This window comes from Oryctolagus cuniculus, chromosome 1, assembly GCF_964237555.1.
Source record: "Oryctolagus cuniculus chromosome 1, mOryCun1.1, whole genome shotgun sequence".
NCBI classification, from domain to species: domain Eukaryota; kingdom Metazoa; phylum Chordata; class Mammalia; order Lagomorpha; family Leporidae; genus Oryctolagus; species Oryctolagus cuniculus.
Genome location: NC_091432.1, coordinates 50,240,316 through 50,253,463, shown reverse-complemented (window position 1 = coordinate 50,253,463; position 13,148 = coordinate 50,240,316). Strand labels below are relative to the sequence as shown.

General features: G+C 39.1%; 1 protein-coding gene across 50 annotated transcripts in view; it reads right to left on the bottom strand.

Annotated features, from left to right (window-relative positions):
• SOX6 (SRY-box transcription factor 6) overlaps positions 1-13,148 on the bottom strand; it is a 647,773-nt gene that overhangs the window by 14,181 nt on the left and 620,444 nt on the right. For 34 of the 50 annotated variants that reach the window (XM_051833972.2, XM_070073077.1, XM_070072957.1 and 31 more), the window contains 2 exons: positions 8,529-8,762; positions 5,768-5,984 (listed from right to left, as the gene is read on the bottom strand). In XM_051833972.2, coding sequence (XP_051689932.1) covers positions 5,768-5,984; positions 8,529-8,762 — 451 coding nt within the window. The remainder of the gene's footprint in view (positions 1-5,767; positions 5,985-8,528; positions 8,763-13,148) is intronic. The other 16 variants (XM_070073091.1, XM_070073046.1, XM_070073098.1 and 13 more) reach the window with 1 other exon arrangement.

The window sequence follows — 13,148 nt, the reverse complement described above, 5'->3', positions numbered from 1 at the left end:
GACTGATTCTTAGGATGGAGAATCATAAGCTTGTTGTCACATTGATCTTGTAATATCATCGTTATGATCAGCATAAGAAGAAACCAAGAACGTAAGTGAGCATAGCTAACTGCAAGTTGAAGAATCCTGGCTTTCTAGGCTCCTGCTCCATCCTGCCTATCTTAGATTTTCTTCACTGCTGGGAAATTCTAGGTTGGCCTTCTTTTCCATTATTGAACATTTCCATATTTCCCCCAAATGCTCATGCTCTCCTTTATATTACACAAAAATCAGCTATCTACCAGCCGGACCTACCTAAACCACAAGTCTCTTCTTCAAGGATGCCCTGTGATTGGTAGGTCCTGATGCATAGTATTCTCTCTTCCTCTGAACTTTACTTTCTTGTCTACAAAATCAAGATCAGTAGCTCACGATATGTTATGCACATTAATATGCTATGTGTTCCATGTGTGTATGTTTGTAACTATTATTTGCTAATATATTCATATATGTGTCTGGGTTATCCAACTGTATCCATGTATGTCTGGCTTATCATTCTCTGAAAGCTTAAATGTACAGAAATGATTCCTCATGTGCTATCTTAATTTAGTACAGTGCTGGACACCTAGCTGGTTTCAAACAGGCCCTTACCAATTGACTGACTAATCAATGAACAAAATGCAGAATCTAGCCAGCAGGCTCAACCTTTGTCTATAAGGAATTACTTTCCTAAAAAGCATTTTTCCTTCCTTTACTGATCTATTTCAAAGTTAAAATTCAAACACTGCAGATTCCACTAACAGGAATAGCTGCCAGGTATTGGGTTTTACAAACAATGGATGTGAACATCAAAACAAAGTCACAGATGCTTATGAAAGTGCAGGTACAAAACTGGTATAAATGGAAATGGGTAAGAACTCTCCCTCCCAGGCCATGAGGGCTCAACTGTTGAGCCCAGAGTTGCTGCATGGGTTCCAAGTCACAAGACAATGTCTGGAGTACAGGCTAACTTTGTAAATTGCACAGGGCCGACGTAGATATGTTGGCAAGGCCCCATTGCTTTCTGATCCTTCAGACCGTTACATAATCTATGAAGGCTCAGAATTTATTTCAAAGTCTGTAGCTGTTATTGCAGGAAGGAATGGAAACAACAGCAACCTGCTGGGGGTTCTGGTCCAGCTTCTTCACAGAGGGACAATGCTGAGAACAGTTTGGTTAGTGTATGCTAATGTACACTGCAGTATTGGTGTATGGCGGTTAGTGTATCTGTGTTATATTTGTAAGCATCTTATAGGTTTAATTCAACCTCTTTAGGATTAAGATCAAAACGGCAAATGCTCAAATCACTAATAGCATAAGGTTTTAGAAAATAATATGACAGTATTTCAAAAAGTTTGTGGAAAATGCATATTATGAAAAAGCTACATGGATTTCAAATTTTGTTTGCGTCAAAATGAACTTACCTTTTAATTCCATTGTTCTATAAACCTTTTGAAGTACTCTCATATCCACTTGGCACACAGCGTTATTTTTCTAGAATAATATTTATTCTAATTTAGATCTTACCATGTGCCAGACACTGTTCTAAGCACTTTGCATATAAATTATTCAATCTTCATAGGGGTCTTATGTCACTAGTATGATTGTTATTCTCATTCTACATACAAGAAAACTGAGATACAGAGAGTTTAAATAAATTTCCCATGGGAAATCGGGGAGTTTGGAGGAATGAAGAGTAATATGCACTCATTCCCACAGAAAGAAAGCACATCTACTGTGCAAGCCAGACGAGCCCCAGAAGTGACACTGTCAACCACTACACTGTACAGTCTCTAAACAACATGTCGTCTCTAACTGAAAGGTATGTGTAATGGGAAAACAAAGGCATATGCTTCATAGTCGCATAAGCCTGGTTTAAATTTTAGTTCTGCCATTTACTAGCTGTGTGGCCCTGGACAAAGTATTCAACATCTCTGAACATTACATTTTCAACCCTATAGTGGGGATAATATTGTGTATTTTATAGTTCTGGTATATTTGCAATAATCTGTATAATTCAACACAGTACTTAGTACACAGTCTTTCATAATCATGATTCTCCATTATTATTGCTTAAAATATAGCCTAACATTTAATATTTTACAGTACCTGCACAATTCTCTTTTAATTCACAGGCAAACTAGTGAATAAGTTCCCAAATAAAAGAAAGTACATTTGGGAAAAGACATCATTGTAGTTACCTGTACTCTAATGAATATTGTTTCTATATAATAGTGGTATCCATCAGGGTTATTACAAAACTCTGATACTTCATCTACCAATGGAAGGGGTTAAATCCAAGATAAGAGCTAACTGTACTCCATTCCACATTATTGATAAATTCATCTCAAAACAACTAAGAAAAAAGTCTAACTCATCAGCTACAGTTGTGGAGTCAGTAAAACGCACAAGAAGGTTAATACATGCAGTTTTATTGGCTTAAAAGTTACTCATGCCTTTTCCAAATCAGCTATAAAAATTGATCTCATCCCATCCCATCAGGAAGTCAATAACAATCAGAACTTTTTGTTGTTTTTCTCTCTACTCCTCTTGTAATAACCGTACATCTAACAAAGATCAATTTCCAAAGAGGGCCCTCAGGGAGTTAATAATCTATCAAATACAACTACTTAGAAGAGAATGCAAATCTGCAAGTGAAACAACACCTGGCTTTGTGCTGTAAGTATTAACAAAGCTGACCAGAGGAAAATGCTCAGAGCTGCAGATTCAGGATTCAGATATGCTGGGCACGTGCAGCCCTCGGTAGCCACTTTCCACAGTCTGCAGTGATCCTTCCATGAAGCACTCTCTCACGCTACCAGAATAGTATTCTTAGTATCCAAATTTCACAACCAATGACTTCATTTTCTCCAGGTAAGAATCCTTTTTTGCTCAGGTGGTGTAGTGTCAGGACATGGCTATGAGGTGTATTCTGAGGAAACATGCTAAGGACAGTCCCTTAGTTGTTCCCAACAATGGAGGCCAAGGCCTGAACTTGAACCTTTGCTCTCTCTCACCTCCAGGAGCCACAGGACCTCTCTAAACTTCAATTGCCTCATTGTATTTAGAGGATTGTTGATTTTGATATCTGAAACGTCTAGCATACACTAAACACACAAAGGGGATATATCTTGTGATAGGATTGTCATTTTTAGCCCTTGTTTATACTCCTGTGGAACTGTGGTTTTCCTACTTTCTACTTGTTGAATATTATGGTTAGTGCAGGGAGCCCTCAGGGAGGGAGGAAAGTATGGTTGTCTTCTTAGAACTGTATCTATGAAATAGATGAAATTTGTTCTCTTCATATTAGTAACAATTAAAAAATACACCCCCCCAAATGGTAGATGTTATTAAGCTGTTTTAGTGGGTTTTTTAAATTTTATTTTACACATAGTGGTATGTGTTGAGGCATTTTGATCCATAGATATTTTAATGAACCTTTTAGTAAAAGACATTAAGGTAAACAGTATTGTCATAACTTACGTTTTGAAACATGTATCAGGGATCTAAAACAATACCTTTGATAGCTTCCAGACTATAGTGAAAGAGACTCACTTGTGTATCACTGAACATAGGCGACATGACTCAGGAAAGGCCAGGAATCACTGAAGATCTCAAATTTAAAATTTTTATTATTTTTTCAAGAGCTACTATACACCATCTAAGAGGTACACTAACAACATTTAAAGGTCTGAAATCTGTATTTTGTAACTGTGACTATGCTACCTAAAGGACACCATGAGTTGGTGTGTTTCATAAATCTAACCATTGTGTAAGCCGGTTCTATTCCATTGAAGCTTTTGGTTTGAAAACATTGCTTTGAAAAATGCGAACATTTATAATGTAGAAGAATTTGATAACCTTATTTTTGCATGTCTTCATTCATTAATATATTGGGATTTTTGGATAATAAAGTGGTTTAAGTCCCTCCTTACCTCTCTAAACTTTGCCATAGTATAAAGAAATTCAATGATTATCTAGTGTGATAAAACTTATGGTCTTACTGTGATATGTATTAAATACATGTTAAATAGTAGTGATATTAATGATACTAACAATTGCTGTGATATACTCAATACAAATTAAATGGTGATGATAACACTACAGTTCACCTTCATTGATATTGTGCTAAGCACTGTATGATGTACTTTTTAAAAACATTGCCTCAGGGATGACGTTGTGGCATAGTGGTTAAAGCCACTGCCTGTGACACCAGCATCCCATATGGGCATCTGTGCAAGGCAAGTCCTGGCTGCTCCACTTCTGACCCAGCTCCCTGCTAATGGACTGGGAAAAGCAGCAGAAGATGGCCCAAGTGTCTGGGCCCCTGACACCCATGTGGGAGACTGATGAAGCTCCTGGATCTTGGCTTCAGCCTAGGTTGGCCCTGGCCATTGCAGCCTACTGGAGGATGAACTAGAGGATGGAAGCTAGTGCTATTTCTCTCTCCCTCTCTCTCTGACTTTCAAATATAAATAAATAAATCTTCTTAAAAATTGCCTCATTGAATCTCCTCAACCATTGTACAAGATGGATACTATTATTTGTTTCATTTCACATGTGAGAAAACAGAAAAGAGATAAAATGACTTGCCCAGGTTGGTGGCACAGTCAACATCTGAACCTCAGTATCAACCCGAAAGGCCATGCTCCTTCCCCAAACACTGGCGTATTGCAGATACAGGATTTAGACTATTCCCATTGTCTTTTTTGAATTCTGACAATTTACTATATCAAATTAATTTTATACTTTTAAACATATGCTTCTGAAACCAACTTTTAATCCCAATGGGGTTACCTATTGCACGTCCTCAGAAATAAACAGCTCTGTGCTTCTCCTTTAGGTATTTTTTTTTCTACCATTAAGGAAAGCTTTCTTTCTCCCTGGCACAGCATAGCTCCTCAAGCCTCCTTCAAGACAGCAGTGAACGCAGCTTCCATTTTGCTTTCTTCACTTCTCCCTCTTAAGCCTTTTCCCAGCTGGCTTCCAGTTGCTTCAGGTCTTGCCTCCAGAGTGGTGCCCTGGCTCCCAAGCCTCTGAGCTTCTAGGTCTGAGTGTGCTGGAATCTACAGCATCTGCCTCCCCACTTATCCTGACTACTGTGGTCATAGGGAGACTCTTGTGAATGCAGACAGTCAGTCAGCCAAGTCGAAATTTATACCAGAAATCTATTACCTAATTTTTAAACAAAATGACATGAAATCAGACTTGAAGATATCAAAAACATGTCTAGTTTCTGATTTAAACAAGAAAATCCACATTGTTACTGCTTCCACCACAGCATAATTTACTGCAACAGGAGTTCTGGATCTCATGCCAAAAATGAGGTCCTCTAACCAATGTCAAGGCCAATTATCTTGTGGTAGATCCCACAACAAAAGCAGACTATTGTGATTACAATCAGAAGCACCACCCAGAGAAGCTGGAAAGCTTCTGGGGATTTCTTAAAGTTAGTTTCTATTTTTTTTCTCCCTGTGTGTCTGTTTAAATAAACTACCGCAAACTCTGTGTGTGGGCACCGAGTATCTCAGAGCCCTTTGGGAAACAATGGAAAGGGTGATGAGCTGGGAGTGCGCCACTGCCGGTCTGTTTTCATCTGTGTGCTTGTGACACAGCAGAGATGACAATGGCTAAGCCCCTTCAGCATGCTGCATCCTCCTGCCTTCCCTGATCGGCTTCCCCAACACTGCCAGGGGCCAAGCTGTGCTCTTGTCCTAGGAAAGCAACGCCCAGGTGGCTGAGCACTTACCCCACGGTGAAAAACTGCCTCATCTCCTGTCTCCGAGACCTCATCAGTTGCTTGTACTCCCCAATCCGGAGCTTCTTGCCGTCCACAATGCAGGTGCGCTTCGGTCGGGGTTTGTATTTGTAGTTTGGGTACTTCTCTAAGTGGATCTTGCTTAGCCGGGCCTGCTCTTCGTAGTATGGTTGCTTCTCCTGGTTGGACATGGATTTCCAGCGAGATCCTAGATGCGAAAAATAGTTTTAAGAACCCAAGTGATCAAAGCAACATATTCCAGGAAAATAGGACTAGATACATCTTTCCACCACTTCACTCACTTCTACCCTGGGTAGCTCCTGTTATCACAGACCACTGAGCCTCCCAATAGTGTTTTAGACTATAAAACAAAGGACAATATTGTATGGAACACACTTATTGTATTACTTTCTCCAAATAACTAAGCCTGATGCTACTTTAAGGTTTCAAAATACATCTCTGCTGCTTAAAGATCATCTCCCACACCAAAGTTGTTGCTGTCCATTCTGCTTCTCTCTTGAACAGTTAAAATCCTACCCTTCCCAAGCATACTTTTGAGTATGGTAGGATTCTGAGGCAAAGTTCTTCGTACCAACAGTTCAAACATCTTCCATACTCCAAGTACATTTAGCAAAGCTATCCTTTGATAAGATGTCAGCAGATGTGGATGCCCTTCCACTTAAAAAATCTACTGTGCACACCATCTCCCCTGGCCTAGGGTAATTAAAAAGCCCAAACTTACTTAAGAAGTTAGAGCTTTAGAACCGGAAGGTACAGTTGGAATTATATATACCATTTTCAAGTACTATAAACGCTCATTCAAAGCTGTACCAATAAAAGTACAAAAATTTTTAATACGGTTTACACAGGAAGAAGGCAAAGTATTCCCTTCTCCAATATTGTTTATAAAGAATGATCTAAACACTTGACGAAAAAGGGATGTGTTTTTTACATGTATCAAATTGCATTTTTGTGTCTTGCTGCTGAAGAAAGCAGTAACAGCTGTGCGGACTGGACGTTAGCTATTCTTCAGTGGAGATTTTTTCATACATAAACAAATGGAAAAGTTGTGCAAATATTCTCTGTAGCCAGCAATATCCTGGTCTGCTTTAATAGCACATCAATCCCTGTTCTTTCCTGGTTGTTGTGTGGATGCTCCATGCACACAGGCTTCTCTGTGCCCCTCTGGCTCCCAGCAGCTTAAAGCCCCAGTGACCACAGGAATCTTGCTACCCTGCAACTGCTGGTGTTTCAAAGTTTACATTTTAATGAATATAGTTACTATACCCCCAATGTATTTTTTGCAGGATGCACACCAATAGTATGGATTCCCACCGTTGCCAAAATGCAAACAGAGAGGCTCTGTGTCCATCTGAAAGCTTACTCACATTGCCACTGAAACGGCAGGAAAACTATGAAAATCTCAATGAAATATCAAACTCTAAGGCCAGGGAAGCATTGATTTTACGTTTTCGGATTTTTTTTTTCAAATGTCCATTAGGAGCATTTGAGGCTGAAAGGTATTTAAACTCAAAAGAATAATATCCCTGTGTGTGTCTCAGAAACCCTAACAATAAGACCCCACTTAATTGTAATGAGTTTAGTCTCCACCTTGAAGTTTGAAAGTCAAAAGGAAAAAAACAAAACAAAAACGTGTATTTTATCATTTCACCACTACTTGATCTCACGTATGTTTCAAATTTTCTTAGAGGTCACTGCTTCAAAATGCCTCAGAATCAAGTTAAATTATTTATACAGCGACACAACATGTGTATTTGTGTATGTCCAGATCGTTGATATTTATTCAGGTTAAATATTTATTGCTTTTGAACAAAACATTTAAAAAATTAAAACCACAGTTTAAGTCTCTAACGTTTTTCAGCTTCTTAAACAGCTCCTTTTGAGATTTTGTCACATCATGACAGCTTAAATAGAACAGTGCCTTCTGTGTTTTTTCTCTTTAAAGAGGAAACATGTTGACTGTAATGCTGCATGTTGAATAAAATATGTTCAATATGTTGAGCACAATAATTCCAAACTGTATAATCTGTACGAGGCAAGCTTTACGCTAATAGAACAAGGCTTGAGTTTAATCCTGAGAAACAGGGAATCACTCTGCCAATTCCCCACAAAATGGGTCTCTGCCCTGTGGTCTATGTGTTCAACTCACTGCTATGAAATTTGAACTAGTCAGATCTTATTAAAGCACATGTAGCTTTATGCTGCAAGTTTTAAACTGATTATCATTAGAGGCACAGCTCCATACCCCGTGAATTTCACACCATTTCGGGGTTCACCCTTAGTCCTTGAGGTATTCTTTCAGTGAGACATACAAACCCAATAACACCAAAGCAGAAAACTGTGGGGTCTATGAGTGTTCCCAAGGCTTCAAAGTAACTTCGGGATTTAAGTAGACTAAGAACAGGAGATGAAGTTTGTCTCTGATTCCTGTTTAGCAATGGGAACTCTCAAGAGTCGCTAAATTCACAGTATTAACACACACTATAAATAGTTTGTCTCTAAAATAAGATTTTAGCCACCTGCCCTCCTGGGTGCGATAACTCCTAAAGCGAATGCCACGCTGTGTGGTGGGAGAAACAGACATGATGACAAGGGCTCCTGGAGCAGCTGGCCAAGCTTCATCGGCCTTTGCCCAACCGCAATCTGCCTTAAGAGCCTAGTTAGTTTCCACCCCTGCCTTCCACATCTGCAGCACCCCCCGGGGTAGAAGATCAGCATCAGCTGCACTCACCTAAGATTTTGCTAATGTTGGAGTTATGCATGTCGGGGAAGGCCTGAAGGATTTTCCTCCTCTCATCCTTCGCCCAAACCATGAATGCATTCATTGGTCGCTTGATGTGTGGCTCGCTGCTGGCACGGCCGCGGGCATCCCTGTAGACTCGGGCTTCAGCCACAGTGGCACCTCCTGTTGGCCAACAATAATACTGCTGTAGTTTAGCTGCAGAGCCATTCATTGCTTTACTTCCTGGAATGTCAGGGCAGGAAGAACAAGACGGATGCAAAGCATTATTATGTGGATAACGGAACACAGCTTGCCGCCTGGTTCTGCTGTCTTCTCTAGGCCCTTCTTTTCTAAGTGACCTCTTGGAAGCAGAAGACAATTTTAAATGACAATTCTATAGGCCCATCTGATGTGACCCTCAAATGTGTGGGCAAAATTAAATTTGCATTTTTTATTCACCTACTATATTTACTCCAATCAATTCTAGGGGATAGTAAAATAATGATACATTATCTTATGGTAAATTTTCCTGCTGGGATTCTTTCAAATTCCTCCTTTTTATTTGTCATTTTAACCTCACTTGACAAAAGCTATAGCCACTTCAAATGCTATGTTCTCCCCATCTGCACCCCCACCCCTGCAAATAGAATTATTTTCCACCATGTTGTGCCCTGGCCTGTGCTCTTCTTACTTCATGAAGATCCTTCATCCTTCATGTGAAATCCCACTCATCTTTCAAGTCCTATTCATATGTTGGTATTTTTCAAGAAAGAATGAACTTGATGGGAAATATTAACTGCACAAGTACTATGAGCTAAGCTTCATGTCAGGTGCCAGGGATACAGATGTGAATAAAACAGCTCCTGCTTCTAGGAGCTCACAGTTCAGGAGAGGGATGGACAGTTCTAACAGAGGGTGAGGTAAGTGCTGTGATACTGAAGTTAACAGGTACCAAGAAGTCACCAGATAAGGCGGGCAACTACTGCTTCCTGGAGACGTGACATCTATGAATGGGAATCAGCAGGTGAGGGGGGTGAGGGAGACAGACGGGAAGGGAAATTCAGGCTAAAAGAGCCATATTTGCAATGATGCTCTGGGCTGAACTCATCCCTTTGCTTTCAGGCTACATGCCCCAGGGTAATGAATCGTTCATGTCACTACTCCCCTCTGATCTTTCCTCTACATTCCCAGGAAGGTGAGATCCCTGAAGTCAGTGTTTATGTAGTACTCATTCTTGTATCCCTAGGATTTCCCACATAATAGACACTCAATAAATATTCATTAAGAAATAGTTCCATTTTCAACTCATATATGCACATGAGATATTTATTTCGTGGGCCATGATATATTTTTCTGTTTTCCAAAGGTACTTCTTTAACACTTCCCTATGAAACAATGTCTAAATTCCTGCTGTTTTACAGTTGCTGAAAAGCTGGCTTTAGTAACATACTAAATTGGGAGCTCCTTGAGGAGAGGCAGGGGCTGAGTCTCATTCACTTGCTGTCTTCCTAAGATTCAGTAAATATCTGGGTCCACCGAATTTCAATTGTTATAAGGTACTGAGTGAATGAATGAATGAAGTTCTTGTTTATTCTCATGGACCTGACCAGTGTGACACATGGATATTTGCTTTGCTATGAGGCAACTACTGAAAATCTCCCTCTCAACTGAGAACTTCTCTAGCTAATGCAAAGTGGTTGGACTGATGGCCTTGGCCAAGGATTCTCCTGCAGAAATAGTAAAGTCTGTGCCCCATATTTAGAAGTAATATATACATTAGAACCAACATTTATATTTTCTGGAAAAAAGTAAATCATCTCAGTGAAGTTACTAAACAAGAACAACATGACCCACTCAATCTCTGGCCCTTGTACTGCTTTTCTAGATACCTTGATTAAGTACAAATTTGTGTGCGCCAAAGACAGTAACAAATTAGAACATTAAAGCACACTATTATTTGGCAAATACAGTCATCATTTACTGCAAACAAAAGACAAGATAAAAGGATAGAATTGGCTAATATTGTGAAATTTTTTTCTATGCATGAAGGAGGGCAGAGAGGCCGTTTTCTGGGAATCGTGCAGAAATAGCACATTTTATAAACCACCCTTCTTTCAGACCTACTAGACAGAATGATCCCTTACAGGAGAACTCTCAGATCCTGAGATGCATAACTAATATGCTACCTTTTTGCCACCATACCCACAGTACATTAATTTCATTTAAAATGCACTGACCATACAGGATAAATTGATTTCACTTTATATGGGTTTGACAGCCATGTTTATTGTGCAGTGAAATGTAGTGTAGCTTCCAGCTGACAATATCCATCAACATAGGGCAATATGCTGACTGCTGGGCCAGATGAAGGCATACATTACTCTGGAAGTGAAATACTCATTCAGATACGACAGTGTCTTCTCCTGAGGATCACCGTGGTAATTTATGATGCCCTCAGTGCCATTAGTTTACAACTGACATGGATTCAGCAATTTATATACTGGCATGCATACACATAAAAGGAGACAGGTTTGTGGAGACTGTCAAATGCAAAAACATTTCAGTATTATTTTAAGTTAACTGCTATGCCACAGGTGATTAACATTTGAGATCTGCTTTCACTGTTGCAACTTTCTTTGCATCTCTAGCAAAAATCAGCTTCCATTTCTTTCTTTCTTTATCTCCTACAGATCTTGGTGGATTTTTAGACTCAGTTTTAGTATAGAAAAACATTCTAGATCATCTACTCCATACCGATTGATCCTCCCAGACAAGCCAAGCCAAACATAAATTTGTCATTATACTGCAATCTTAGCATTTCCTTCCTATTCTCTCTGCTTTTCTAAATTCCACTTTTTAAGAAACAAAAAACATTAAATTATTTGAAAGTCTGTGTTACAGAGAGAGAGAGAGAGAGAGAGAGAGAGAGAGAGAAGTTTTCCATCTGCTGGTTCACTCCACAAAGAGCCACAATGGCTAGGGCTGGGCTTAGGCAAAGCCAGGATACAGGAGCTATTTCCAAGTCTCCCACATGGGTGCAGGGGCACAAACACTTGAGCCATCAACTGCTTTCCCAGGCATATTAGCAGGGAGCAGGATCAGAAGTGGAGCAGCTGGGACACGAACCAGTGACCTTATAGGATGCAGGTGTCACTCTCAGCAGTTTTACCTGTTATACCACAACGCTGGCCCCAAATTTCCATTTCTTTTAAGAAACAGAGATGAGGTCCCACCTCCATGAACTGCCATGCACTGATCTTTCCCCTTGCCCCCCACACATATTTTCTACAAGACACTGACACTGAATTAATCACACAGCCTGTGTGCAGGATTCACAAGGAATGCTTCTAGAAACTGAGAAATTCAAAAAATAAGTTTGAAATAAAATATGTGAAGAAATAAAAATATGAAGTAAGAAAGGGAGTTGTGCATGTATTTTATTTTCCTGAGAAATGAAGGAGGAGCTAAATTGTGAATGTTGTATAAAATGAACCAGGATTTGGTAAGAAAAAAACTTACCCAGAAATACTAAAATTCAAGCACACCTTCAAATTATACCTTGTATCCAATCAGACATATTTCTAGCAGTGATTTCTAATATGACACAAGTTCATAATGAAGAGATCCATTTGCAAAATCATAACTTGGACAGATGTTTTTCTTTTTTTCTTATTTTTAATTATTCACAATTTGCTAAACCTATAGTATTCTAAGGCTACCTTATAACTATGCAAATCATGCCCAGTCGATGAAAAACAATAACAAAACAACCTTGCTTGTGAGGATGGTCTCTCACTCTTGCCCTGATAATCATTGCTAACATCCTGTAAAGGGACTCCATCGTCCTTGACTAGACTTACAATGCCTGAGTTAACACTTGGGTGTGATATAGGAAATATGAGGTTGTACACTACAAATACCCTGCAAAGACATGTTGAGGGTTTCTCCTATCCTGTCTTTGTGGTGAGCATGTCATATATAACCTCTGTGGAAATTAAGGAAGCGTCCAGATGAGTACTATGCAGAAAGATGCTTTTTCAACATATATTTCTGAACTGAATCCTCTGGTAGAAAACATTCTCTAGTTTTTCTTTATTCATCAAAAGCTGACAACTTATCTATTGCTTGAATGCAGAAGAATTTAGTTCAGTGTCAAATTTTAAGGAGGCATTAGTGCCGCAAAAATCAGAGTACTACTTAGAAAGTACCCGTACAATTCTCTAAACTTGGCTACTTAACACGAAATGAGAATTATCTCAGCAGCAGAAATACCCATGAGCATATAAGTGTATATAAATTCAAAAATCTAAAAATATATTTTTGAGTCCTTTAAAACAGACATGGAAAATTCTACAGCATACTACAGATTGTTTTCTAACAGCATGATATTAACCTGTGTATTTGATGCTGAAAATTTACTTTCTGTTATAATTAACATTAAAGAAACTACAAATCAAACGTGATTTCATACTGTTCCATACATTTTTGGAAAGACATAATTTACTGTAAAAGAGAAAAAAAAGTATTTTGTTCTTAAATAGCCATGATTCTATCAAAATTCTGGAATTGAATTGTCCTGGGGAACAACACATCATCCTATGAGGCAGCTTCTTTTCCTTTTAATAGAAG